Raw genomic sequence first — 25,158 nt, 5'->3', positions numbered from 1 at the left:
TATAATAACCGCGGGTTTTTATAGTTGCCGATAACATTATATTCTGAAAATATTTACATAAAAAACAACACTGTTTTGAGATTTAAAAAAAGACCATTAGACCACAGCAATTAACAAAAAATAATATAGGTGCTTAATATTATCCATAAACTACGTAAATATGTAAATGTAAGGTGGCGGAGTCAGTTTTCGGGTATTGTAATGGTATTATCGCGATTTAACCAGTTAGATAAAAGCAAAACATTAAGGCTATAACCTCAGCTGAAGCATGGTCTAAAAAGATCGTGACTAGGCGATGCGCGGATTGTGCAAATAATGCGAGCCGAACGAAATATAATTTGTCATAAAAATTCAAATTGCGTCCTTTTATTACTACATTCGTAATAATAATAGTACATTCATTGACATGTTTTCTTTTTCAAGTACATGCGGAACGTTTTTTAGTCATCTTTACACGATTTAAGAATATATTTCTCCGACGCCATCACAAAACAAATTAACGTGCTCACATGTCGACTCGCTCGTCGCTCTACGACTGGCAACGCGGCCGAAATTACGTCCCACATACTGTTGAAAATTATTTGCCGTTTCACTTATGTGCGCTCTTAAGACTTTCAGACGATTTCGGTAATGTTTTAAAAATAAAATAGACTTGGAAGAGTTTATTTATAAAATGTTTTGAGAAACACGTGCCCGTACAAATAAACTACATTATAGCAACAACTGCCTATAACAATGTTATTTGCACATCTGGAAGTGTGTATAGAATATTTTATTGCTCGAGATCACGCGAAAGAGAATTTCATAGGCTAACTTGGTGTAAGTAAATTGTGAAGTTGTGCTCGCACACACTTTTTTATAATTGGAGTATTGAATCGATTTTTAATCAAACAATAATTGAAGAGTTACCCAACCAAAAATACTCTTTATTTTGAAAGATATACTATAGACCAATGTTTCTTAACCTTTTTACATCCGCGGACCACAAAAAATCAAAGAAAGTTTTACGGACCATCAACATTGGAATAAAATAATAAATATTTATATGTACCTACACTATTTTTGAAACAATTGTCGAAATACAATACAACCCCACTTCAAATGATGGGTTTCTATGTAACTATTTTTGAACCGCAGAAAATTTTTGCGGCCCACAGGTTAAAAAACTATGTATAGACAACACATATAAGTACCTACGTTAAGATCCTAAAAAACTTGTTATTTTATATCTGCTGGTTAACTTATTGTATTTAAAATTGCTATATACATTTAATCTGTTTAATTCATGTTGTAGCCTTAAAGGTTTAAATTAAAATTTATTTATTTTACATAATATTATGATGAAGAACCTTGTGCCATACTAAACTTATGATGTCTGTTCATTAAAAGATATTTTCACTAAATTTGTAAGTGTAATTTATAGTATGGTAAAAACGGATAAGATCAGATGCTTATAATATATATTTTGTGAAAATATATTTCCATGAACAAAAATCATAAGGTTAGTATGGCACACGATTCTAAACCGCATCGGGTTCAGTCTATGGATGGCCTCTAAGCCAGTGCCTCCCAATATTGACTGCATAACTACACACTATTGACTAATAATAGTGGGACACTTTTTTCAAACTACATATTAATTTTTCACAATTCACTCGAAAAAAAATACCCGATGCAATTATTTCTAATATATTGGTTTTTCGTAACAACATACTTAATATAATTATAAAAACCATAGAAAATTGTATGTCAACAGGCATGATACGAAACTATTAACAGTGTCACGGGGCATATTGCTTATTTGTTGTGTTAGAAGTACAGAAAAATATAACCCAAATAAATATTTTGTTAGACCGGAATTAGCAACAAATAATTCAAATTTAAAGTGCAGTTAATTAATTCTGGTGCAGGTGTGCATGAACACATTTTTTCTATTGCCGAATCGATGCTTGAAAGAGCTACTCTCAAATAGAGATGGAAATCAACACTAAAATTATAATTTTAATACTGATTTAGTCACTGTAAATGCATCGAAGTTCGAATCGCACTCGTTGAGTAAATACTTGAATTTTACAATTTGCGACAATATCTTGCGATACACTTCCCGATTGCTTGCGGCACATCAGTTGGGAAGCTCCTTGGCCTAAGTGCCCAAAGCTAAGCAATTACAATACTAAGTTAGGTCGATATTATTATTATATTTTAGTGTCGATAAGGCATGCTCGCAACGGTACCATTGTTCCACGTGCACAGCAACTTATGCTTGTCGCGAAATTCGCCCGAAGACTGCCTGCGCAGGCGCGGTCGGCCCTTCGCCGCGGAGGCCGCCGCCACCGAGTACATCTCGACGCCCTCGCCTCACTCGTCCGCCGCGGCGCCGCAGGCTAACATCGACGCCCCAAAGGTGGCCCGACCGCACAACACCGCACCGCACTATGAACGCACTGTGAACCAATGGCACTATAAACTCTCCACAACACTTATATGAATCTCACAAATCAATAAGCACTACGAGTATTTATATTCCTTACTCATCAATACTTTTTTCAGTAATCACTTTCAGTTCCAAAACACAATTAACGAATATTTTTTTCGTTTCTTTTAACCTTCAATTAAACAGTTTTTTTCTTTAATTAGTACGTAATTTAAAACGATTTTAAACATCCTTTATTTTTAGTAAATTTATATTATTCACATAAAAAAGAGAAAGTAAATTGGCATTCCGGCCTTCACTAATATAAAGACGATTCTCTTCCGTCTATAATAAAATACTTAGATAATTTTCATCGGTCAGTAAATAAGCATATTTGGTTTTATAAATTTTTCGCGGATGTCTTCAATGAAAAGCGGCAGTCTGTTATCGGCCTGCCAGAGTGCATTTCGCCACACCTCACTGCATTCGCCTTATCTGCTGCCAACGTACCGAATCGAATCGGTCGATGATCTAACAGAGTTCGCGATTACGTTCGGTGAGATTTGTCCCTAGAAATAGGGTCACCTCTACCTCTAGATCAAAACGAAATACCGCGAGACTCTAGTATATAAAAGCTCGCATGTGAAAGCTCGCGATATCCTGTTCTGTATCCGATATAGATTGAATGAACGATATAATGCATCGGACTCCAGTGTTAGGAGCGGCGCGTGATGCGTGCGAGAGAACTACCGGCAAGCGAGTTAGACCAGAAATAAACAGCTGAGAGGTTTGGACGGAATGGACCGGCGCCAAAAAGCGTCCAACGCGGCCAACCTCCTCGCCTGCGATTGCCAAGTGGAACCCCTTCGAAACGCGTAAAGCGGACGCCTCTGTGTTTACGTCTGTATCTGATCAAGTTTGACATTTTTCTCGACTCCGGAATGACGTCTATTTACGTTGGATATTCGCTAATTACTCGCGAAGCAAGGCCGAAAGAAAACTGCCGTGAAAGCTTTCAGATGACCGCGAACGACGCAAGGTTGCTTGTACTATTGGACGGAAATAAACGGTAAAACCCCGGATTACATAAAGAAAAAAAATCTCTATCAATAGATTCATTGTATTCATATAGAATAATTGCGGTGGCCATACGTCTTAATATTATAGAGAGCAGTCATATATTTACACACTACTCTTAGACACAGTAAATAGTTCAGTTTTACAATCAGAATGAACTATAAAATGTGTGGTATGACAGTACAACAACTTTTATTGTAAGATTGAATAAATTGCAAATATTAGAACCTGTGGGTCTATTCTGTACTTATCGACCATTAAAGTGGTAAAGTGATAGATATTATCAAACTTAGGGTAGGTTTGTATCAAAGTATTAGCACTTATTGTAACAATTACAATACGTTGTTGTAATTGTTGCAATAAGCGTTACATTTTAACAGCGCCGCTCTTGCTGTTGTTAAAATATAGCACTTATTGCAACAATACACCCAAATTATTGTAATTGTTACAATAAGTGCTAATACTTTGATACAAACCTACCCTAAGTTTGATAATATCTATCACTTTAGCGGTCGACAAGTATAGAATAGACCCACTGGTTAAGTTTATGTCTGTGTTTTAAACCCATCGTTCCAAATATAAGATGCATTTTTCGGATTTAGAAATTAACAATTATTAGGAGTGATATAAAATGTGAGAAATATTAATCCAAAATAGAGTCGTAAATGATGTAAGTGTAAGTTCCTTATTGTTTCCATTATAATATGGTCAGCGAAATTATAATTCATAATATAACGAAAAGATTACTAATACAGAAAATGTAAAACGAATGCAAAACTGTTATAGGTACCTACTGAAACGATTGCAAGGGTTACACACACCAGGAGTTAGTTAATAAAAAATAAGCTCAGCTCATTGAATTTACATCAAAACTCGATAAAATATCTGTTGGTTTATCGACTCAAACGTATGTCTGTTTGCACAGTCATAAAATTCAACATACACACTGCAATGTAAACACCTGAAATAATACATACAAAAATTTTCGTAGAATTATAATATTATAAAAGCACGCTATTTACATTGTTTTCTGTCTGGGCACGATTGATAATAATCAATTTAATATGGGAAAACACACCATTCGATCAGACGAATAATTCCTGAAGGAGGCGATGCATTTATAGCCGATGAAACATGCTTTATTATTAGCGTTTCTCGTTTTAGATTCTTCGCGTAGTAAAATACTCTGAGAACCGTAAATACTTCTAGGGATGTGCGATTAAAATCGATTCTTTGTGAAATCGATTCTTGATCTCGATTTAATCAATTCTAGATACAACGGTTTAATCGGTTTTCTTTAAAAAGTCATGAGAACCTAAACGAAATAATCGCTCTTTTAAGTATAATGATTATCTACAGATGCTTATAATTAATGATGTATAGCTATTTTTCATTGTTTTTTAGTCAATGATTAGAAAAAAAAATCATAAAAAGTCGTGAAATTAGTGAAATTATATAACTATTATACCCACAATAAAATCGATATTTCGTTTATTTTAATTTTTTGTAGAATCGATTTTTTATTACCCGAATCTAATCAAATCGAACATCCCTAAATACTTCTCAACGTTGGCAACAAAATTAATAGTATTGAAGATATCAACTGACAGATTTTAATTGACCGTAGAATAAATTTTGGAATAAATTTGTCTTAATATACATATCGCTCCATTCATTCATACTAAAAGTAATAAAAAACAAATTTTAAAAATAATTTTTACACGTGACTGTGAATTTGAACACAGCGTCTCGTTTGGCAGAGTCGATGGAAAATTACTCAGACACAATGATGTTTGGTTTTCATTTCAAAAGACAAATGGTGACAGCAGTCGTTTTAACTAAACTGATCATTATTACTACAAAGAGATTTTCCTGAAATAATACGGTAAGATTGGTATCCATTCATTAACTCTTGTTTACTTCCAAGTATAAGTATAAATATATATCGCCAGTTTGTCGGAATATATGGAAACATATGCATATTAAACATGTACCTACTATGGGAGCGCAAACAGAGAAATGAAACACGTAACCAAGATTTCGACTAGATCAGTACTTCTCAAACTGGGGGGCGCGGCCCCCTAGTGGGCCCTGGAGCTCATACCAGGGAGCCGCAAAATATTTCAGTCTTTGAAAAAAAATCAAAAAATGTGATCACTGGACGATACCTGATACAAATCAGTCAACATCTCAAAGTCGAATTTTCACACAATCACAATACCTACTTTATCCGGTATGGATAAATAATCTACTAATTTATATTTATAAATTATTTAGATTTTTTAGTTAAATAAAATATTATACTAAATTTATATTGACCTAATTGCGACTACATACCTATGCGAAACAATGATTACTGGTAATAAAAAATAAACCCAGGTCGTGTCTTTCAACGGAGACCTTGGAGCAAACCCTGCGAATTATCATTTCAAACATTGTACCGGATATTGATTTATTATGTAAAAATATGAAATCATTCCCCTCTCATCAGATTGTATTTGTAGGCTGTAGCTGTAATAAATTTGAAGTTAATTTTTGTTTTTGCTTTTTTAATTTTAAATTTTGCCTTACAAGGAAGTAAATGAAATGTTCTATTATTTTTAATAAAAATGTACCTATAATAATAATTAATGAAAAATAAATTACTGTCGGACGTCGGTTACTAAAGACTAAAATTTTTGTAGATTTTTTTTCTGATTTCGGGGGCCGTAGTATAAAAAAGTTTGAGAAGCACTGGACTAGATAACCAAAATGCACAGACAGATTCGAAAGCTTATTAGGGAGGAACCTGGGTATGTCGGGGGACAAAGGTTTTTTAACTGATTCTGACTTTTTCAATGATTATCTGAATTCTCGAGCAAATGCAGCCATTTTGGAAAATGGAGGCTAATTTTTTTTTTGTTGATGATAATTCATTACTCGTTAGCCCTACGGATTTTGTATTCTTTTATGAAATAATAATGGTAAAATTCTACACATATAAAGCATCTTTTATATTTTAACGAGTTTAACGGTATCGTAAAGCATTTAACTGTCTTCCCATTTTTTCGACTTGTATTGTTAAATTAAACCAAACTGCTGTGAAATAATCTTGCTGCGACATAAGACGTTATAATATAGATATATTGCTTTATTTAAATGAATACTTTGTTCCATGGCCCCCACATGGGGGGGGGCTGACAGGGCTCTAGCCTAGGGGCCCGGGCTCAGGGGGGGCCCAGCGTGACGGGTCGACCAGATAAATGAGATAAATACACATCTTAAATTTGCTCTAATAGCAAAAAAAGTTGCATGCGGCGCTAGTTTTCTTCGGAGTTATTCCCATTTTAAAATATATGGTTGCTGGGGGACGTGTTGAGTAATACTCGGCAACTCTATAATTCGATGTGTTAAAAAATCGCTAAATTACACTGAATTTTTTTGACCTCGAACACCATTTGCAAAACAATACTAGAGAGCGTCAGACTGCCTTTAACCATAGCGATAGGTAGGGGCCCCGCCCAAGATCCTGGCCTGGGGGCCCGCTTCAAGATGTGGGGGCCATGCTTTGTTCTATCACAAATAATTATAATAAGACGAATTTGAGTATTTCGAATAGATCCGAGTGTATATATAATTATTAATTGATTTAGGTACACCAGAGGATCTTCCCTTTTTGTTATAATAATTATGAGATGAGAACAGAAAAAATATGATTCTATAAATACAGAATTTAGATTAGATTATACTCTAATCTAAATCTTGTTAATGCCAGATTACAGTTTACGAAAAAAGATTTGATTCAATTACCAACTACTCTCTCTCTCTCTCAGTCTACGACAAGGCGCCGATGGCAAATATTTTCTTACCCCAAATTCCTTTAAAATATCCAGTTTTACTGCACACAATATAAATTATACTTGCCACGATAAACCTCTTGGATCAGAGCCAACGCCGTCTAGTAAAAATATTTTAAATATTGACTCGACGTCGATTGAGTGAAAATATAAACAATACGAATTGATTTTATGTTGATGGTGCCCTGATAATTGAATAAGTTTCTTTCCGTCAAATGTCTGCAAATAAGTGCTAAGTGGATAGGTTCCGGTTGGTATTCATTTTAAATTCTAAAGGTAAATAATTGATTAATAAAAATAGAATTTTATCTAATGGATAGTGTGGTAGTTTAGTACCTATTGATACGGAGTATTCCATATTTACATTTGAAATCGTGACACGCCCATTGTAATCGTCACATTGGACATGTTTACTCATTGTCAACAAGGAATTAATCATATTTGGAGATTTTCATAGTTGTTTTGTAAACGTTCAAACGACATATTTTCAGACATACTGCTTTTTTTCCATAAACCACCCGCTACGTCACCACACCTATTATGCGAGCGAATACCGTGGCGTACCAAATGTTAGGCGCTTTCTAAAATTGTGCTGAGAGTCCCATAAGCAACTTCCCAAGACCGTGGTTGATGTGCACTAGACGGTGCGTGATTCCTATTCTGATATAATACGGCTAATCCTCGATGAAGAAAAACCTTTTCGTTTGTCGTAAAAGGCCGCAAACTTTTTGAAAACTGAGAAAGTGCCCTCGTAGAAACCAAGTTGAAATGGCCGACAGATTCAGCTGAGGGTCGGACGAAATTGAGAAGTTCTTCTCCTTCCAGACACAGCTTTGAAATGGAAAGACAGAAAAAATACAAATAGGTACTGATGAAAAATAATGCGATGTTTGCTCATACACGATGTGATAGAGGTCGCTAGATGATCACAAGGACGCCCTAACACCCGTTGGATAGACGAACTCATAAAACTAGGTGAATGTACGTGGAAGCGAAATGCTAGGAAGCCAGAAGAGTAGCGGAAGCTTGGAAAGGCCTTCATTCAGCAATGGATTAGCCCCGGCTGATGTTGATACAGGTTAAAGCTGTCATCGCTTATAAACACATCTAATAATAACACACACACCTACCGGAAAAAAACAATTTAATTACAAAGTTTATCATTTTCATGAACAAAGATCGCATGACTCCAAATGGGAGGCCTCAATACTCTCAATATGTATTCATTGCCCCTTTTGAGCATCCTAGTTCTCAATTCCGTCTTACATCGTCTTTCATCATTGGCATCCAATGTCCCGCATGGGACATATGCCCCAAATTTCGGTATTACTCGTGTAGATAAGCCAAAGCAAAATTCCCCTCGGACTAAATTGTAAATTGTATAATATGAGGCTACTATTTCCAAGCCCGGCTCATTCCCAAAAACATATTTTGCGGTAAAATGCAATAAACTTAGACAAATCAGACGAGGTAAGTTGTTTGATTTTTTAGTTAATTTGTAGTATAACATATTTAAAATAGTAAACCAAGGGAAACTTATTCATTTCAATATTAATAAAAAAAAATATTTACAATACATAATGCTCAAGGAGGATCAGGCCGAGGCGGGCTTCGACGCATACATATTGTGTGCGCCCCGTGTCCCGAAAGTTCTACATAAGCAGTTGGCCGTAATACGTACAATTTACATGTAACCGACATAAGTCAAGTTGTGGTGTAGAAGAAAAACTATGACTTACCTGTGATGGTGGCCGCTTCTCTGGTCTGAAGAGTGGTTGGTCTCTTGTGATGCGGGGCTGGGGCGGCACGGGAGGCCTGCGCTAGCGGGGCGGGGCGCGCGGAGCCCGCATCCTGCAGGGCGGCCAGCTTGCCGGCTAGGCTGTGGGCGACAGCCTGCGTCGCTTGCTCGCCTTCCTGAAACATGACATTTTTCATTTAATATATAATACAATTTTCAAAAACTACAGAAACATGCAAATAGTAAGAAACCTAGAAAAGATAATGTACTCGTACCTACTAATTTACAGTCTTAAATATGCCACAGCCACATACGAATTTATATATATTTGACGTTTTGATATATCTGCCTAATGTACGTATGATACCTACACATATTGTTAATTAATATTTTTATATAAATATTGTGAAAAAATAATATTGCATTATATAAAACACCCGTTGTATGCATTTTGACAAAAATATCTCAGAGCACAAATGTTGTGATGTTGTTACAAATGAATTAGGTGCCGACTAGGTATATGCAGTTAATTTATATCATTGGCCTTAGTTAATTTTTTTCCAGCATCACTTTCATATATTTAGCAGGGAATTCCAAACCTGTGCACGCGGGAGCAAGTGAATAAGAATGAAAATTCTGATATTATTAGATACGTCCTTTCCTTGCTAAGTTAATGTGAAAGAAGTGAAAACTGTTAATGAACGGTGACATCAAACGAAGAATTTTCACTAGTGCAGATTTTTTGCTGTTTGATGGATTTCCCACTTAAAAACTATATTTTTTAATTTTTTTTAACAGCATAATTCACAAGATTTAAAAAATTAACATTATTTATTGAATATAATTCGAAAAAAATGGTAAAACACATTGGCCGGAATCCTTTTTCTAATATGTAGGTACCAAAGTCGGCTTTGAGTGCCTATGTATCTGGGGGTGTTTCCGAATTATAATTATGTAAGTGTGAAATTGTTTCCCCAATACACGAATTATATTTGTTATATAACACGGTTACAAGAGCGATTGATTCGATTTAAACTGACATGGAAACTCAGTTTTAAAAATGACATGGAAATACGTGAATGGCCTTCATTACAATTAGACGAGTTCGCAGTTATCATTGGAAGGGTATTTAATGACGTTTTGTGACAAATGTGTTGGCCATTTCATACTACGCTATGAATGTGATCACTGATCACAAACCTATAAATTTATGCTCCATTTTCTTCGCACAGAAGATTTTCTTTAACAAATTTAAACCGCATTTGAAACAGTTGTAAACACTATTAGTTACCTATACGGAACAAAATTAGTGTGAAAAGTATGCAATGCAATCATAATATTTACCACATTAGCTGTCTAGTATGTAAATAAGTGCATTACCACAATATATTAGAGCAAAAGTTTGCAAAAGCTCCACAAAGCTTTTGTCATTTGATTCTATAAAAAAATAATTTATTGGGATTACCAACATTGCAGACATTATGGAATATATTTACTTTCATGAAGATTGACGCAGCTTACGATGCATATGACAAATATATTTTAATAGGTCGCGAAATTGGCATACACACATCTGAGAGATAAAAAAAACTTCTTTTTTAGTGATGATCGCATTCAGAGCTACCCCACGCGTTTTACAGGAGTATATTTAGTGCAGAGAAACAAAATAACACAATTCAAATTGAAATAACCATGTAGAATAATTATATTATGTATTGTGCCGAAAGTATAGTAGGATTTTTATAAATTTTAAATTGAAAACCTATTCAATAGAAAGTACCTACTTAAGTTAAATCAGACATCGATATTTAAAACACTAGATATGTTAGTAGATAATTAAAATATGATTGGAGGTAGATGAAGGTGGATGAGATAGAAGGTCGTTGTTGCGTGGATGTTTGGAGGAGAGTTTATTTGTCGGTACAAGAATACACTGAATACAATAATAAGGATGATAACGTGAGATTATAATCGCGGCCAAAGATGTACTGATGAGATCGATGTGATCAAGAGATTGATTTATTAATGAGCTGAGAGACTTGAATCGAGTGGAATGACGTTGACTATGTCGAGTGAAGGACTTGTGACGGACTCGATGAGTTGAGTGAGGATTCCTGCATTGTCCTTCCAATTTCTACAAATGCAGAAAATATATTACAATATATATTTTAAGAGATACCCTACTGATCTAGTTATGATTGAGGAAGGGCTGACGATAACTATCGCTCTATTGTTTTGTTTTGACAACAAAACATATGGATAGCAGTAGAAATACATAGTGTAGTTACTGATGGTAATTATAAGGAAACTGTGATTAACTAATACCAACCATCACTCAAAGAAAACATAGATAAAAGTAAATCAATTCGCCCTGCTCCTACTTATTAGTTATCATGATGTACCTACGTAGTGTACTGAGGTTGCTTCTTAACTTGGCCGAAAATACGTAGAACGGTAAAGAGCTGCACCCAAAAAAGTATATTGGCACTACACGACTAAAATTAAAATAAAACAAAATATTTAGTAAGTACCTACTTATTTCAGATAATTTCTTATTTAAGGGGGGACATGCTCGTCGAAGGTCCAAATTGAGTTTTTATTGTATTTTCAAACCATGATCCTGGATACTCCTTAAACATTGTAGATAATCTATTTGTATAATTTTGAAGCCTTATTATCCTTTATAGTTATTTTAAACATTTGATGACTGCATAAAGTATTTTTGTTACATAAAATAGTATTCTTTTAAACCTCTCGCTCTAATGTTTTCGAATATAGTCATATTTCGGTACATAACTGTGCTGTGGTGTTAAGATTTCTTACGTTTATTAATTTTTAAACGCATTTATGAAACCATTAGTATAATTTATTACGAGATAATTTTTGTAAAATATTCACGATAAAAAATTATATTGATAATCTCTGTGATCCCAAATTTGACAAGAATTAGGCATTTTATTATTCAAAAAATCGGCAAGATTAACACATTTGAAGATGATTTTAAAGATACTTATTATAAGCTATGTCTTTGACCATTCAAGTGTAATAAACATCTTATGAATAATGATTGCTTTATAATAATTATTGACCTAAGAATAAGGTAGTGTTTTTTTGAAATACGCCATTTATTGAAAATATATTATATATTGAAATATCTTCCCTAGTGGTTAAGCTACAACATACGGCCGTAGTCATAAATTGACAAACTATAATTAAAGTAGGGAGTAAAATTATGTTAACGCGCGTGTTTGAACATGTACCTAACCGATTTTTTTTATTTTTTTTTAACGGTACATGTTCAAACACGCGCGTCAATAAAGGATAATAAGGCTTCAAAATTATATAAATAGATTATCTACAACGTTTAAAGGAGTGTCCAGGATCATGGTTTGAAAATACAATAAAAACTCAATTTTGACCTATGACGAGCACGTGGGCCGTTAATAGGAATTGTTTATTTGTTTCCATGTGACATTATCAGCTAATCGTAATTTATTGTTATTAAATTATATGGAATACATAGGTACCACATATTGTGTTTTATTTTAATAATTACAATGTTTTTTTTCCACCAAGATTTGACCGTCAACCGTTAACAATATCAATCAAATCAATATGTGGGGCTTGTTTACTGCAAAAAGTTGGTAAGTTTCGAAATCGTGTAATGGAGTAATTGCAATTTGAAGTTTGACATGCCCTCTAAAATCAGACATAATGCTAAATTATTTATGCTCTATCGTCGTTGAAACTAGAAAATTGTGTAACTCCAAAAACACTACTTTACAGGAGAGACAAAAAAACATTATGGTTTCCTATACAAATGTATGGTTTTGGAGTGAAATCATCCATGATTTAACAATGATACAATTTTTCTGGAATTACAAAATTTGCAAGAAGGATAGATATTATCAACGGCCACTAGATGGCATTCAAAGTCAATTTTCGATTAAAACGGAGTTACACAATTTTCTAGTTTCAACGACGCTATGTGCATGTTATGTATATCGAATAATGTTGATTTTTTTCTAGCATACATATTTATAAGTACTTATATAGACACATAATCCGTTGTTAACACTAAATACATAAATTATCGACTTACCAACTTTTGGCAGCAATTACACAATAATAATCACAAGTATTAATTTGAAAATATTCTTATATCGTAATTGGTGAAAATTGTATATAATCATTGTATAATGGGGGTGCCAGTGTTATTATGTGGAATTGTAGAATACTAGTATATTAACATTATAACATAAAGCCTTGTCGCACATATAAACTCGTCTCGATCGTAACACGTCGAATTTGTCGATGTGATTGTGTTATCATTTACAAAACACATAATCTAACTTAATGTAATGCAGCATGTCTGGTAAAAAAAAATCTGCTTGTCACGTGTAACAAATTTCATTCGATATGGGGCGCAGGTAGGTATAATAGCAAAATGTAGAATCTGCTTTTTCATTCGTTTGGCTAGCCGCGTGAAGTCACTATCCCGGCATGACATCGCCCGTGTGCACGAAAGATTTTGATGTATGACCACATCCCAGTCGAGACGATTTTTAATGTGCGACCGGGCTAATAATTGGATCCGGCAACTATACATAATATGATACACATTCAATGAACCGTTGTCAACACATTACAGAGTGTACATTGGTAGAATAGAATATGTATCAAATTTTATTTATTAAATGTTTAATTACAAATATGTAACTTTAAATTAAATGACAGTATTTTTAAGCTATCAAAAAACAATTGAAATTACTTATAATCAAACATCTTTAAAAAAGTGTGTTTTTTGCATATAATTATAAAAACTAAATTAATCAAGTATTACACATTTCCACACCCTTTATTTACAGCGAGTTCATTGGCGGCATAGTAAATTATTGTGGGTTGTAAACATTTTACTACTAAACGTTAAAAATCGAACGATAATCATCCGTATCTGTTGCATTACATAAAAATCACAGACTCCGTGCCAACAATTTGAAAACGATCGAAACAGCGAATGTTCCAAAATAACATTTTACAAAATTAAATAAAAATTGTCATTGTGCCTACGCGCACGATATGAAATATTGCACATTAAAATAAAATTCATTTTATAAAAATTTGAACAGTAAGTACTTCAGTAATAAAACAATATTTTTAATGAAATGCGTACCAGCTAATCTAGGAACTCGACCTGAATCCTTGAAATGAAGTTTTCATGAAAATTATCGTAACATTTATTTATTGTTCCAGTAGTGATTTTACAATACTTTACCTACTTAAATCAAATCAAATCAAATAGTAAAGTACCTACTCGCAGTTTAATTAAAGGTATTAAAATTAGTATTCAACACAATATTATGATAATAATGGAATATAACATGTTTTTTTCTTGTTCATTGTTATTTCTTATTGATAATACAACATGTCATGGCTGTAGTGTGAAGCACTAAAGTGGGAATCGGTGCCATAAATGGACATACATATGCAGAAAAGATCCAATCCACAACATACTAGTTTTGCGATATTTGAGATCGGATAAATAAAATAAATATTTAATATTTAGGTACGTGAAAGCAGCGCATGGCTAGAGTTGGGTATTTCCCGAAATGATGAAATTTTGAATTCTCGAGATATCAGGAAATTAAAAATAAACCTGTAAAAATCCTAAAATCGGTGTAAAAACAGACATATTCCAAAAAAATATGTTTTTCTTTTATGTAAGAAGACAAACAAAATAGAAGTTGGAAAACAAAAATAATTCAAAACATTACTTATTAAAATAGAGATTCAAAAAACACAGACTGTCAATCGCTGCGTCTGACAATCGCGCACGCTTTTGAGAAACAAAATTCCCTGATGTTGCAAAAATTGCGCTCATTTTGAGACGATGTTGGCTTAATTGTGTTAAATGCCCCGATCAGTCTTTGAACGTTTTGTGTTTTCTGTCCACTTTTTTCATATACAAAATCGTTTTTTTTTTTTTAATTAATATTCGATAATAAAGAAATCCCGAATCCCGGGAAATGATTCTCGAGATTCGGAATGGAAAATCTCGAAAATTTCTCGAGAATTCCCGTCGGGAAATTCCCGAAACCCAACTCTACGCATGGCGATTTTCTCGTTTCACAGTTTGGTACTAAAACGTCCGTAACCTTCACATTATAATATAATGAAGATCAACGAGCTGAAACGTTATCATTTCAGTAAATAAATTAAACTAAAATACATTGTGTAGCACGATATTTTTTTTTATTATAAGACAGGACCGGTTTCATCCGTCTCAAATGGACATTGTAAACTGATAAAGACGGTAAAATACAGATATTTAATACTAACAAATTTTAAAAAGCAAAATTCTAAGCTAACGTTAATCGCTAAAAATATCGAAAACGCTGGCAATATGGCCCCATACTTCGTAAAGCAGTAATTTAAGTTGGTTCCACATTTTGAGATTATAGTGCCCTAAAGGCCTAAAGGATTGTTTCTATCGTCACCATCACCACTATCAGAAGCATGACAACTCGTGATTAGCTCTGATTTCCTCCAGCACATTTTTCCACATATCCCTGTCGAAAATAACCGTTTTCCAGCTCGGTACTCCAAGTATACGACAATCATTAATAACTACATATGCCAGCGAATTGTTCGTCTGTGCCCTTTATTTGAAGTTTTCGATCTTTCAAATATCCTATCATGGAATGTTAAACCAAAGGCATCAATCGAAATGACAAAAATTGGTGTGGGTTTGGTGTTATAGATTTAAAAAATTAAATATGTAGGTACTGATAAATAATATCTAAGGATGAACGCAAAACTGCTTATACTACCTATAGCCATAGCGTGTGGCTAGATTTTGGCAACGGCATTATGTAGTTGTATGTTTAATCTATGGTTGTTTGTATGCAGTGGCGCACCCAGGAGGGGGGGGGGGGAAGGGGCCCTGGCACCCCCCAAAAATGAAAATTATCAGAATGATTTTAAACATTGAAATTGAAAGCCAATAAACTATACCTTTGGGCTAAGACAAATAAAAACACGACAAAAAAATGATTTGTAAGAATTCTCCAGCACCGTTTTTAGAAAAATTTCTTAGATTTTAATTTCTAACACAAAAATTTCGAAACACTAATGTCAGGTTTTTTTAGAAACCCAATCCCTAATGGAACTGTCAAAAAATTCTCGGTGTCCACCCGAATTCCGGAGTAGTGTAGGTCATGGTTGGGGAGGGCTGACAGGGCTCTAGTCTGGGGGCCCGGGCTGTGGGGGGTCCTGCGTGTCGGGTTGACCAGATAAGTGAGATAAACACACATCATAAATTAGCTTACTAGTAAAAAAATTATACTTCCTGGCCATGAACATTTTCAATTACTTATATAATTGTGCAATATATTTTTTGGTTAATATGTGTTAATACTCGACAGCTCCATTATTAAAGTAGATGTATTAAAAATCGCCAATAATTCACTGTATAAGTACCCTTGATTTGGACTAAAACACAATTTGAAAAACGTTAATGTAGTGTTTCACACTGTTTGTATGTATGATTTATTGTATTAGGTAAATTAACAGTATACCTATTGTTATAACTAGGTACAAGGCCCATCAAAGGATATAGGAAATATATCTAAATTCTTGTTAATTATTAGGAACTTATGCTGGTATCTATAATTATTGAGGAATGTGCCCAATCCGCATGTAAAATGACAGAAAAAACATTGAAGCCCCATATAAATTCGGTACCTAATGCCATCATCATTTTTACCACTACCAAGAAAAATGTTTTACATAATATGTATGCACAAGTATTATTTCCACATAACAGATTATTTCTGAGTTCCCTGATTATTTCCATAATTAATAATTAATTAAGTCATCCAATTGGCAATGTCTTCTAAATCATCCCAATAAATCTTTCTTGCTTCCATGCTCTGCAAATAGCTTTCCATTAGATTTCATTCCATCCACCATAATATGAGGTGTGTGTGTATATATTATATGTACGCATAATTTAATTTATAACATTATAACTATTGTTTCAATGCGTAATGCGTATGACAGCAACGTCATTTTCATATGTAATCTACATCAAAATAATGTTTTAAATAAGACGCGTGCACATTTCAGGTTTAATTTAGTGGAAAATGTAAAATTATATACAAGATAATTAATACAATAAAGGAGTGGTTTTAATGTTTAGAATATTCGACATGCCTGTATCAGAATTATAAATAAACCATTTGATACTTACAATGTATTATTATTTCGTAGAAAATAATATGATGTATGTACTAAGTAGGTACAGCGAACACCTCCGTCACTAATTTGCTGAATAGCAGCTCATGATGATATAGTATCTAGCCGCAAACGACATAAAAAAAATCGTCATAATGAGATAAAGGAATACAAAGTGTAAGAATTCGTTTTGAACGCATCACCGTGTCGCCTGGTGAGGAAATGTAAAGTAACCATATTGAGAAGCCGTAAAACGAAATCGGCAACCTGACGTCAGGAGTCAGTGAATATAAAAGATCGTCAGCAATATACCTATTTGACTTGCGAGTCAGTATACCGTATACCTATCCGCCAATTGCATGTCACTTTTGATTCTAATAGATAAGTAATTAACTGTTTAGGGCTTTTAGACTAACACTCCTATTGGAAATAGATTATGTACGTATTGGATTTAGAGTAATTTTAAAATATTAATATTTGATATTGTATTCATCATTAAAAGAATTTACTACCGTTATTTGAAAACGAAATTGCTGTGGCGTATGCCATAGAAGAGGGTTTGACATTATTTTTTTCTAGTACTTATATCTTAGTCTTTATTATTTTTCATGGAAGAAATTTTACCTATATTTGAATACATAACAAATAACAATATTCTTAATATTTCCAAGAGATAGACACAATATGTGGTTAACCGCGGGTTTTTATAGTTTCAGATAAAATCATATTTTGAAAATATTTACATAAAAAAACAACACTGTTTTGAGATTAAAAAAGACCATTTAAGCAATTAACAAAAAAATAATATAGGTGCTTAATATTATCCAAACTATGTAACTATATAAATGTAAGGTGGTGGAGTCAGTTTTCGGGTATTGTAATGATATTATCGCGATTTAACCAGTTAGATAAAAGCAAAACATTAAGGCTAGATCTCAGTTGAGGCATGGTCTATAAAGATCGTGGCTAGGCGATGTGCGGATTGTGCAAATGACGCGTGCCGAACGAAATATAATTTTTCATATAAATCCAACATCCATTTAATGTTCTGTTTATTGTTCTATTAGTAACAATAATAGTATATTCATTGACATGTTTTCTTTTTCAGGTAAATGTGTAACGTTTTTTAGTTATCTTTACACGATTTAAGAATTAATACCCCCGTCGCCATCACGAAACAAATTGACGTGTTCACAGCTCGACGTTTGCTCTCCGATTGCCAGCGAGTCCAAAATTTCGTCGCACCTATAGTTGAAAATTATTTTCCGTTTCACTGGAGTACCGTCTTAAGTGCGTGATGCAGAATCACACTTAGGCGCGATGTCCCTAAGATACCCGTCTAACTTTAAATAGGGTCGACTTCGACGACTTAAGTTCAGTGAGATAATTCTTATGTTAACGGTTCTGCATCGCACTCTAAGTACCTACATCACTGGTCTAATAATTCAACTGACAAAATCAATCAATAAAAAGAAACCCCAAAGTGCTGACAGATGTCATCTTTCATCAGGACAACGTGCGGGTTCACACTTGCAATGATCGCGCTGCATGCCACTTCCAATAATAAAATTGATGATCCACCCGCCATATTAACCTGTCTTGGCACAGTCAGACCTCAATTTCTTCCCTAACAAACATATCAGCTGGATAATATTAACTTGAGCTATGCAGCTACCGAGCATGGATCCTGCTATAAAAATGGATATCGACTTTTGAAAATTGCTAGAAAAATATTAGGGAGGTACTATAGTGTTTTTTTAACGAAGCTGAAAGTTTTTAGCTTGCTCTTGTATTATGTAAGACATGCGAATTAAAATATGCATTTGTTGACTTCATGGTAATTTACCCAGTTGGCAATGGCATTAGAAATTGTTCTGAATGTTAGAAGGTGTTAGCTAAATTTGGTAAAAACACCCACCCGGCAAGTGAAAGATGTGTACCTACCTATTAGAATTCTTCTCGATCAAAGATTTTTCTAATGCAGTTTTCAAAACAAAGTTGATCTGACAAACGCATATAAATTTTATCTGAATACCTATGGGAACAACGTAACGTAACCAAAATAACGTTTTTTGACAACGAAAAGAACGCTAGAATATTACACCAATTTCTTTGAGAATCAACACGCTAGTCTCTTATATCTTAATATTTTACCAAAAATGCAATATATTATATTATAGTATATATATACGATATTTAAATGATGCCCACTTTTCACACCTAATAATTGTTTTTGGTTGTATGACAGGTAGGTAGTTGCGAAACAATTAAGTATAATATATTTTGTTTTCGCAAAACAATCCTCGAAAAGAGGACTGTTTTAAAGTGTTAGTTTCTAACTATAAGAAAATCTAGCATTATTTTGTTTTGCCAACTATCTTCTTTTCTTGCCCTATTTGGCACATTTCATAAATTGATTAAAAAACAAAAATAAAAATGGATATTTATTTATGCCCTATATTGTAATCGTATAACATAATAATATGAACAAATTAATGTGATACTGGGCGCCTGCGTGATGCACTTATTTGAACTTTGCCCGTGAACCTGAGTACCAGCATCACAATCGATTTTCACTCCAGACATTCAACAATCCACAAGCAAATTATTATTCTAAGCTTTCGATTCTTAACGCCCACTACGTTAAAGGCTAGACTAGGCATAGTGTAAAAAGCCTGTAACTATGCAAACGTTTGCCACGTAAATTTGGATGGAATCCTTAGATATGATATTTTCAAAATAGTTACGTGGATTCAGAAAACTGTAGCCGCGGACAAAAGAATACAATAATTCTGGAAGAAATATGGTATAAACTTAAAACACGTTTTAAAGAATATTATGTTCTTTTCAATAGTTAGATCTGTATTAAAGTATGTCAGTGAACAAATCGCGTTTAATATTAGTAAAATTTGATAAATTCAGACCTGACCATCAAATAAATAAAAACTGGCTTCAAAGACTTGGCATATGGCGACCGAATTTTGCATTTGTATCTTATTAATCGGTTCTATGACGTAGATCGATAGATGAGTGACACTATACGTAAAACTCATGTAATCCATGGTGTCTAAATTCTCTAATAATGTAGAATGGACAACTTACATCGAACATGATTATTTAAATTTTGTTGACTTATGAAGGAACCCTCGCATGTACTCGGCCCCTGGGTCACCCCCGGAGGTGATGGGTAGATAACATCAAGTGACGCACAGAAATACTGACTGTGGAGAATTGGTGAAAGGTAGGTAGTTCGAGATATAGATTCCTGGAGGACGAGTGTTTATTATGTTAAGTTAATAGTTTTACTGTTACTAATTCATATTATTTTATCTATCTATTCGCGTATCTATAAATTTTTCGTATAGTTGACATTACCTACTAATAAATATGTTTAGTGTTTAGGTTGACGGTGTGGATGAGTTTTGGAACAAAATGGAAATACCTTTCAGCTGAAGAGGGTTGGTGAACAACAAAAATCAGTAATTAAGGCCATCCCATCCTGGGACCGAGACCGAGAAAGACGGAGACTTTATTCTGTTTTTTTTTTTTTTTTTTTTAATATTTTCCTTATATTTACAATGTACATATTATGCACTAATTATTATAATGCTTTGACTTACTGTTGATTGTAGTGCATCAACTTATAACCGGTACTTAGGTCACAATACTTTTTCTGGATACAAAAAAAACCTGAATATATCACAAAGTTGATTGATCGAAGTTGATTAATTTATCATTAACGGGTAATCATCGTCCGGAAAATCAAAGATATGAAATCGAATCCTCCTCATTTTTTGTGAGGTTTTTCAAAAAAAAAGTGTATTGTATGTATGTAATAGGTTAATTAATAAATAAACATGTGTTGGTATAACGTTATCTATGTTTTTAATATAATTTTTTTTATATAGTCCACATTTTTTTATAAAATGTCAAATAGTTTTATGTCAGCATTTCAAGAATAATAATATTTGCTGTGTTCACAAAGGAAAAACACGAGACCAGCAAGTACACAATATACACTTTCAATATTTCTACAGATGTTCGTAAAATAAATTTCCACAATATTTTCTTATCTTCATCTTACCGGAAAAGTTGAGATGAAAAAGTATTGATCCACAAATTTCTTATAATATTATATTATGAATCACCATGGTAATTGATATCTTCTCTTGACTATAGACATAGGCATTAATATTGCGAAAAACAATTTGATATAGTATATATTAATATATACGAAGGAAAATATTACAAAAAAATCACTTTGCTGATTAATATTTTGCATTTACATCTAATTATTTAACTCCAAGGACAATTCAATGAAAAAATCACAGATTAAAACAGAAATAAAGTCTGGAAAACTTTATACGTGAATACGAATAGTTAATACACTAGAAATAAATTATTCGTTAACTCTTAGTGTGAGATTCAGAATCTGAATGAATAATATAGGCATACAAATAAACGTAATTATTTTTACTGTTAATTCATAATGAAACGACATGTTATTAGAAAAATAAACAAACGTTTTTTAAATGTTTAGTTATTAGTTTATTTCCTATTTATAAAAAAATATGAATATAGATTCAAATATTATCGTATACCTACTATACCTAATGGTGATCAAGAATCTAGATAGAAAAGACATGGTGCTAAAGAAATAACAAACACAAATATTGTTTCGACAATTTCATTATTTTATCACGTTTTTTATGACGTTTTACGTCATCTTCATAATATTCAAAAAATATGGACATAATATTTATAAGAATTAAATAAATAAACTACTAATAAAATAAGTGAATGTTATTTATTTAATAATGGCAATCTTGTAAAATACTTCAATGCTTTTGCACAATATATTAAAACATTTGTAAATGTATTTAAAATTACATATCCTCATCACGATAATAACCATTTACACGTAAAAGTGCTGACTGTTTCGCCAATCTCATTCTTCAAGAGTAAGCGAGACGCGATGTTGTCATTTTACGGTACTATTTGACAGGTTGTGAAAATCGGTTAACGTAAGTAAGTAATCGTTAAGTCTCCGCGCGTTGTAGTTCGTTTTTTTACCGACAGGTTCGCCACTATCGTTCTTTTGCGCAGGCGCAGATATTGCACAGTCCAATTATCGCGTGAAAATTCAGAAGCTTCTGATTTTTTTAGATTCATACCTGCAATCTTGCAATTTGCACGATAATACGTGTTTACAAGTGCATTTTTCGGTTATGGCCGCAATAATACGTATTGTCAGCAGTAAATCCATGGACGTGTAAGCGGGGTATTAGGGTTTTCATCCAGAAATAGATTCCACTTAAGACTGTATCTTAACTCCACACCAATCCAATTTTTCTTATAATATATTGAATAGTCATAGCAGATTTATGGCAATAAATTAATTATTATTAAAATTCAAATAATTAAAATAATATTTTCTGTAACTACTCTGCCTATATAATATACATATACATACATAGATAGGTTGTATACACACATTTTCACTAATATATGACTAAGAAGACTAAGATGCAATGTATTCCATCATTGTCAGAATACAAATAAAGAAGACTTTTGTATAAAAATATTTTTTATGTTCATATATAGGTACATACGTATTTGTTTTTAACAGTTTTTATACAATGTTCATTTTTCACGCACTATGCATTAATTATTGACGTACAGCAAAATTCATAACTCTACTAATACAACATAAATGCCATGAAAACTCAAGTTGACAGCTTCCTTATTTAATCGGATGGAAAGGTTAATGGCGTCGTCTCAATATCACTCCTGTCTACTCTGAAAGCCGATACAGATAAAGCAAAACGCCACAGCCAATTTTGCGGTTAAACCTTACAACTCATCGATTTTCCACTTCAATAGACACGACATCGATGCCTCTCTTAACAGTTATAAATAACTAGAAATTTAAAATAATTAAGTACAAGTATATTATTTTTCTTACTAATTTTCAACCGATGACCATTTCGATCAAGTGAAAATATATGAAACAAGTTGGGATACAAAATAAAAATGGAGATAGTAGTAAGAAACGTATGTTATTATTTAACTAGTATAAAAAAGAAATATTTATAACGCAGGTTCTAAGTACGCCATAAAAAGTTACTTTGTTGCACTAAAAATAACAATACGCCTTTTTAGCTAAATGTGATTAAGTACAACGATTATATTGTAATTTTATCAAATTTCTTCACATAATTCAGTAATTTGCCCTGCAGGACTATTGTCATTTCCATACTCTATCCTATTCATAGAACCTTTCCCTTGAAAATTAATAAAAAAAGTACTTAAGGTAAAGGTTGACACATTAAGAAAAAAATCATGTTTTTTTTAATATAGAATACACATTTCTTCATAGATTTAAAAACCAGATATCTTAATCACTGCACAAAACCCTTACCGATTATATTATAATGAGAGAACATAAGCAATAATCAAACACACTTTTTAATAAAACATTTTTGTATCCTATCGTTTATCACTAATGCTTGTAGCTGTATATTTAAACAGTTTTCCCAAATCAACTACTTGGCAAAGTGTGTTTTTTTGTTGTTGTATAAAAGTTTGTGTTGGTATATTCTTTCGTTTGTTCTAATTAACTATAAAAAAAATACGTAAGTTCACAATTAATAATCTTCCTAACATAACACAAGTGAAATAGAAAAATGTGGTACTCGTTGGTACGAGGAAAAATAAATGGCATGCCCTACAGGGCTGGTGCCGTTGGCAGCAGTTAAATTTTCCATAACCCCAGAGGCCTGTAAATGTTGGAACATTTTAATAGGGTACTTGAACAGCTTTTTTACGAACATATTCTTCTTATATTCATACTACTAACAAGTTAGAAAATACGCATATATTTTTATTCTAACATCGATATCTGTCAAATTATTGTAATATATGGTCACATTTTGCCATCATTGATTGTTCTAAACTAAATCATTCGCAATCTATCCAATTTGGTGAAAACTGTCAATTACTATCGATTATTCCAATATGTTACGCACCACTGTTCCGAGTAGGTGTATTATCGGACGAATCAACATGACGTCGAATGTAAACAATAAATTTGCTTCCGCATATCAGAACGGATTTTCCGTCTGGGGAACACTTATACCTACCACATAACAAATATGCTTCCTCCACGCGCAGCAAAAGTAAAACTTAATAATGACCATACATCTACTATTTGAAATGTGTTACCATATTAACAAGAAAATTACTATCACTACATAGTCACCAACAAAACCTATTCATTAAAAAAAATATTATAGAAAATATATTTTTTTGTTTTTTATGACTAGGAAATCGTCTTCTTCTCACATTCATCATAAAGATTATAATAATATTGTGTTATAATCTATTAGCATTATATTCATTTCACTCTTGTTTCGAACGTTATATGTTTATAAAAAAAATATATAATTTTTGTAATGTTCATTTCCACCAGAATCGAACACCTCCCTGAAATATAATAATATGTCGCCCTGATACTTTGAGATATTTCATGACAAAATTTAGTTTAACATTTCAATCCTTCAGACGATTTTGAGCTACTACTACTATTACGTCTTGTTCAAGTTTTACCGACTGTAGAAAGAAAAAAGGGCGTAACCCTCAGTTTTTTCAAAATAGGTTTTATTGCATAATAATGTTGTACACGACTAAATACACGTTGTATCCAAATTATGTAAGCTGCAAATGCAGATTTATTATCTAAATTTAGCTAGCAATTTCAGTGAAGTGGGAAAATGACTTAACCATCATTTTTGATGGTTTTGTATTTAATTAACTCAATAATTAATATCAGAGTATGGATATAAAAACCAAAATATTAA

At 32.9% G+C, this 25,158-nt stretch overlaps 1 protein-coding gene across 2 annotated transcripts in view; it reads right to left on the bottom strand.

The window, feature by feature from the left end:
• The window catches only part of milt (trafficking kinesin-binding protein milt), a 184,564-nt gene that overhangs the window by 137,110 nt on the left and 22,296 nt on the right, over positions 1–25,158 (bottom strand). Inside the window, exon 3 of one of the 2 annotated variants that reach the window (XM_085957531.1) lies at positions 9,066–9,240. Coding sequence is in view for 1 of the 2 variants with exons in the window: in XM_085957530.1 (XP_085813656.1) it covers positions 2,235–2,343 (109 nt within the window). In the remaining variant the exon portion in view is untranslated. Of the gene's footprint in view, positions 1–2,234; positions 3,264–9,065; positions 9,241–25,158 lie in introns of those variants that run through there. The other variant, XM_085957530.1, reaches the window with a different exon arrangement.

This window comes from Rhyacophila brunnea, unplaced genomic scaffold, assembly GCF_057557595.1.
Source record: "Rhyacophila brunnea isolate RB1 unplaced genomic scaffold, BYU_Rbru_1.0 scaffold_7, whole genome shotgun sequence".
Taxonomy (NCBI): domain Eukaryota; kingdom Metazoa; phylum Arthropoda; class Insecta; order Trichoptera; family Rhyacophilidae; genus Rhyacophila; species Rhyacophila brunnea.
This window is presented reverse-complemented; position numbering and strand designations above follow the sequence as displayed.